General features: G+C 35.2%; 1 protein-coding gene across 1 annotated transcript; it reads left to right on the top strand.

The window, feature by feature from the left end:
• Positions 1–4,489: 4,489 nt before the first annotated feature.
• LOC142166921 (GDSL esterase/lipase At5g03980-like) lies at positions 4,490–5,916 on the top strand. The gene has a single exon (XM_075226797.1). It carries the CDS (start codon positions 4,601–4,603, stop codon positions 5,714–5,716), a length of 1,116 nt encoding a protein of 371 aa, XP_075082898.1. The 5' UTR covers positions 4,490–4,600; the 3' UTR covers positions 5,717–5,916.
• The last annotated feature ends 245 nt before the right edge of the window (positions 5,917–6,161 follow it).

Below are 6,161 nucleotides of genomic sequence, written 5' to 3'. Positions count from 1 at the left end.
TTGCAATAAATATTTATATGTATAAAATATTTTTAAAAATTATATAAATGTACTATCGGGTTGGTTTGGTTTCGGTTTGATTTTTTTTAGTTAAAACCAAACCAAACCAATTATAGAGTTTTATTTTTCAGTACCAAACCAAATCAAACCAAACCAGATCGAGTTTTTTTTCGGTTTGACTCGGATTATCGGTTTCGTGCGGTTTATCGGTTTTCTTTGTACACCCCTAGTAGTAGGTAACAAACATTTTTTTTGGCCACTTTGTATCCAGATATTTGTAGTGGGGCCTCACCAAATTTGGATTTGCCTAAAAAAATCTCTATTTTAAAAGGCGTTTCTGGGGCGAGTCCCGGGGCGAGGCATACCAAAAATGCCCCGGGGCGATGGTGTGAGGCGAAAGTGTCAAGAGGCGTACGCCCCGCAATTTGGGGTGTACGCTGGGGCGTTCGGGGCGTACCCCCGGGCGTTCGGGGCGCATTCTTTTAGTAAGGAGTAAACCCCAGAGACTTTTTCAAATTAAAACAAAATTTGTTGAATTTGTCCTTCATATAATACCCAAATTCTCAAAAGTCAGTTTAGTAATTACTCAAAAGGTTTAAAAAGGAACTCAAAAGTATTAAATTTAAAAGTAAAGACCTTTTTTATTGATTTAAGCCCTAATTCATGATTTTTCCAAAATTTTATTTTGTCTGCTAGTCTGCTAATATTTCCCAAAAGCAACGAATATTTAATTTTTTTACAAATACAAAGAGAACTACATTCTTTTTCATAGCAGCAAATTCAAAGTTCAAATTGCAGGCTAATCATCCTTTTTGTTCCTCCATATAGAAAAATTTATTCTTTGACTCAAATTACTTGTGCTTGTAAGTAACGTATAATAGATTGTTTTGATTAGTTTTTTGTGGGGATGGAGAACACACACACACACACACATATATATATATATATATATATATATATATATATATATATATATATATATATATATATATGTTTTCTTCAATATTTATGCAATTTTACATGTTTATAAATATTTACTATCATTATATTATTTTATAAAATATTAAAAACTAAAAACTATGGGGCTTACGCCTCGGTGAGGCATATGTAAACGCCTTGCCTTACGCCAACGCCTTTTAAAAACACTGAAAAAAATCTCACGTTGAAAGATAAACTTTTCCCTATAACATATGATGCAAAATCTCGCGTGGTAAGATAAATCGTTGTTTTGTTCTCTAACAAAACGATTTCATACTCAAATAGCCTGTTTGGCCAACCTTCTCCAAGTTTAAAAATACTTTCTTTTTTTTAAAAAAAAGTGCGTTTTATTCAAATTTGAAGTGTTTGGCCAAATTTTTAGGAGAAAAAAAAATGCTTCTGAGGAGAAGCAGAAACAGTTTTGGAGAAACAGAAAAAAGTAACTTCTTCCCAGAAATATTTTTTTGAAAAGCACTTTTGAGAAAAACACACTTAAAAATATTTTTTAAAAGCTTGGTCAAACATTAATTGTTTCTTAAAAATACTTTTTAAATTAATTAATCCAATACAAACTGCCTCTAGCAAAAAAAAAATTCAAAGAAAAAATATTTCTCTTTTAGAAGGGCTAAATGTTAGCAACCGAATCTTTTTTTGCTACATTTTCAACTGGTTCACAAAGATAAGAGCGAGTACACAGTTTTTAAAACACCAAAACACATTCGATTCTCGCTGCATGCTTTATTAATATTAATACTAATTAGCGATAAAGACAATACCTTTGCCAACAGTTATGTATTATTGTTTGTTGAGACTCGTGATTAGATTTATGCATGTTCATAATTCTAGAGATTTTGATGGTGGGAGCCAGCAAAGAGAGTACTACTAATATTAATCATAGAAATTTGCAAAAGCGACAAACAGCTGCATCACTTTCAAATCAATGGAAATATTATTGAAAGGGAATAATAATCAAATTTTGCATGTGAAATGCCTTTCTCGTTTTCTTTTCCGAATCTTTGAAACAGTCAACTGACCTTTAATTTCATATTCATATGGGCTGCATTCTCGAAAACAACAATCTTTGACTAATTGGCACTATAATGGTCTCTGTCCCAAACAAAAAGACAAAAATATAATATGCAAAAGAGAATTTTCAATTTGTTTTTTAAGTTTACATCAAATCATAAGTACGATTTCTTCTCTTGAACCAAATAATAACAACATCAAAATAAACAAAAAATACTAATAATGATACCGGTGGCAACAAAAAGAACAACAACAATAACAAAAAAAATTAATTAATTTGATAGAGGAAAACAATTTAAGTTAGTTTGAGCTTTTATAGAACTACGGAAAAATATTTTCCAGCCTTTAATCTCAATAAATCAATTAATCTTGTATTTATTCTTATCTTTTGTCTCACTTGAATATAAATAATCAGATATGAGTTTGCTTTATATCCACACATAGCATAAATAAACTTTATAATCCATCACTTATAACATTTCTAGCTTTGAGCATATTGAATGTCGAAAATTATAGATGTCATACAAGCACATTTTAAACTAAAGTTAGCTAGCAAAAAGATGGCATCGTGCCCAAACTTTTTACTAATTTCGCTTTTCCTCCCTAATATTTCGGCCTATTAGATTGGAACTAGGGTATAATCTTGCATTTTCATTAAAACCATTTAACTATAGAAATTATCGGATGGATATTATTTAAATAGTAAAAGTTAGCAGGCATCATGGTAGCTCACTTTGCCTCTTGATGTGTAACGATCCGGCCGATTATTTTGTGTATTGTATCCCCATCTCCTTATGTATTGTCTCTTCTGGGATGATTGGATTGGCTTCGGGGAAGTTTCGGAGTGATTTGGGACACTTAGTCGTCCCAAGATTGAAGGCTTAATTTGGAGTTTATCGGAGTTTGACTTTTGTGTAGACAACTCTGGAATGAAGTTTTGATGGTTCCAATAGTTTTGTATAGTGATTTTGCACTTAGGTGTGTGTCCAGATATTGATTGGAGGTCCGTAGGTTGAATTTGAGGTTTTTAGGCGAAGTTGGAAAGTTGAAGGTTTGGAAGATTGAGAGGTTTGACCGAGAGTTGACTTTGTTGATATCAGGTTCGAATTTTGATTCCGGGAGTTGGAATAGGTTTGTTGTGTCATTTGAGACTACTGTGCAAAATTAAAGGTCATTCGGAGTTGATTTGATATGGTTCGAAATTTAATTTTTGAAGTTAAAAGTTCATTAGTTTCATTAGGCTTGAATTGGGGTGCGATTCATGATTTTAATGTTGTTTGATGTGATTTGAGGTTTCGAGTAAGTTCGTAATATGTTTTAGGACTAGTTGGTGTAATTGGATGGGGTGCTGTGGGGGCCTCGGAGGGCATTTCAGATGAGTTCCAGACCATTTTCTTCATGTTTGGACAGCTGATGTGGTGTCTGGTGGGTGATTCTTCACGTTCGTGACATAGGGATCGCGTTCACGTAGGGTCTTCTTGGCTAGCAGATGGGTTGTTCTTCACGTTCGCGAGTGGGCAACCGCTATCGCGATGCTTTGGAGGGTTGTGGACTTCGCGAACGCGAGCAAGGAGCCGCGTCGTTCGCGTTGAAGCGAGGCAGGCTAGGGCATCAGGCCTTAGGTCTTCGCGTTCGCGAGTGAGGCTTTGCTTTCGTGTAGCATGAGTCGTTTGGTCATCGCATTCGCGAAGGAGGTTTTGGCCGCTGGTGAAATTTGTGTTTCGCGAACGCAAGGCTTTTACCGCATTCGCGAAGGGTAATGCACGGGCAGAGTATATAGTACTCAGTTTCAAGGGTTTGGTTCATTTTAACATATTGTGAGTTGTAGAGCTCGGTTTTGGGAGATTTTGAAGAGGATTTTCACGATTTGGATTAGGGTAAGATTTTTTTTCTAAGATTTGATATGTATATTTGACATGTAGGCATAGCGATATACTTTTTCTTATGCTAGCCGATAAAAAATATATTTTATCCATATTGGGCTTAAACTGCTATAAATGGCAAGCATGCCTAAATTTCTGAAATGTGAACAAGCTGAACATAATATCATTGAGCTACCTGTTTCTACTGTTTTCCTTTATATTCTGAACTGTTTCTGGTTATTGATATTGCTATCTGAGTATTGTTTCTGAGCTCGTAACTGCTTTTAGCCCAAGATTAGTGTTACTACTTATTGAGTACATATGGTCGGTTGTACTCACACTACACTCTACACTTCGTGTGGAGATCCAGGTACTTCCATCTACGTATCACCTCATATATTAATCTTGGAAAAATAATAGTAGCATTTTTCAAAGTAAATACAATTAATTAATAGAAATTATATTGTATAATTTTTGACATATATTAATGTGATATACTCTGACCACAAACATGTTATAATAGTGATTAAACTTTACGTACTTTATTTCCACATGGTAAAAATTGTTGAAAATAAAACAAGATTCAAAAAACAACAAAGTGACAAAAGAGACATTATATTCCTGTTGTTCTGAGACTTCTGTTCCTTTTTGGAGTATATAAATTAGCACTACCACTTGCAGTTTACAAGCAGAAAACACTTGAAGTTAATTACAAGCAGAAAACATTCTTCAGAATGGCTTCTCTGTGTCTACACAAAGAATCTTTCTTTCTTTTAGTGATAACTTTCGCATATTTCTCTTCTCCCTCAGCTGCCCAAACAAAATGTAACATCAGATCAGTTTACCAACTCGGTGACTCACTCGCTGATGCCGGAAATGTCATCCGTACACCCGGCGCTTCCATTATATTCCGAGCCAACCAAGCTCCGTACGGTGAAACCTTCTTTAGAAGACCTACCGGCCGTTTCTCAAACGGCCGTATTATTATCGATTACATTTCCTCTGCTTTCAAACTCTCCTTCCTTAATGCTTACTTGGACAGAGGTGCTTCTTTTAGCCAAGGCGTTAACTTTGCCGTGGCTGGTGCCACGGCGCTAAATTCCTCTTTCTGGGCAGCTCGGGGTATTCGGCTGCCCACATGGAATACGCCGTTGGCTGCTCAATTAGGTTGGTTTAAATCTTATCTACAATCCACATGTGGTTCTAATTGTGCACAAACTCTTAGGAGTTCGTCTCTTATAGTAATGGGAGAATGGGGTGGCAATGATTATTACAATGGGTTTTTCCAAAAGAAGCAATTACCTGAGGTCCGTACTTACGTTCCTTTTGTTGTTGCCGGTATTATGAAAAGCATCAAAGATGTGATTCAGCTTGGGGCAACTCGTATTTTGGTTCCAGGAATTTATCCACTGGGGTGTCTTCCTTTGTATTTGACATCTTTTCCTGATTCTAATGCAAATGGTTACGACCAATTGGGTTGCTTGAGAAATTATAATGATTTTGCTTCGTACCATAATAGATACCTGACCAGAGGTTTGGCATCTCTACAACGTGAATTTCCGAATGTTAGGATTGTCTATGGAGATTATTACGGAGCGCTTTTGACTCTTCTTCGTAGTGCTTCTTCGTTTGGATTTAATCAGAATACGTTGTTAACTGCGTGCTGTGGAACTGGAGGACGATACAACTTTAATTTCAGGACTGTGTGTGGATCAGCTAGTGTAAGAGCTTGTTCTAACCCGGCTCAATACGTGCATTGGGATGGTATTCATTTGACAGATGAAGCTCATCGTCATATGACAGACATTGTTGTCAAAGACATGCTTTCCAGATTCGGGTGTACCGTTTAGTTAATGAGTTTTAAGATTCTCTTAGTTTGTTATTTGGGTGTTTTTCTTTTTGTTTTTGGTTGGTAATAATGATTTTCTTCGTTGGGTATTTGGGTGTTTAGAACATGATGATATATGTTACACCCTATGTGTACTCTTTCTTCTTCATAAAGAGGTAGAAAAGAAAATAAATAAAAGAGTGATTGTTGTTTGCAAATAAATAGTTAAAGCTTATGTTTTTATTACAAACTTCTGTCAATGGCGGGTGAAGCTAATAGCGCTTTCGAATTCGAACAGTAGGGTGTCTTATGAGGGGTGAATGATTCAATATCTTTTTTTTTTTGAAATTAATGAGTCAATATCAAACACTACTTAATGAGAAATTACTTACAAATTTGGCCTAGTGAAATATATATCGTTGTGGGATATTTAAGTTTGATTCGATTTCAAAATTTGTCTTAAGATT

Source organism: Nicotiana tabacum, chromosome 12 (genome assembly GCF_000715075.1).
Source record: "Nicotiana tabacum cultivar K326 chromosome 12, ASM71507v2, whole genome shotgun sequence".
In the NCBI taxonomy this organism is placed as follows: domain Eukaryota; kingdom Viridiplantae; phylum Streptophyta; class Magnoliopsida; order Solanales; family Solanaceae; genus Nicotiana; species Nicotiana tabacum.
The sequence above is the reverse complement of the archived record's forward strand: the minus strand, read 5'-3'. Positions and strand labels throughout refer to the sequence as shown.

Excerpts from the sequence above, each read along its gene's own strand:
- LOC142166921 (XM_075226797.1), top strand. The coding sequence starts at position 4,601 with ATGGCTTCTCTGTGTCTACACAAAGAATCTTTCTTTCTTTTAGTGATA.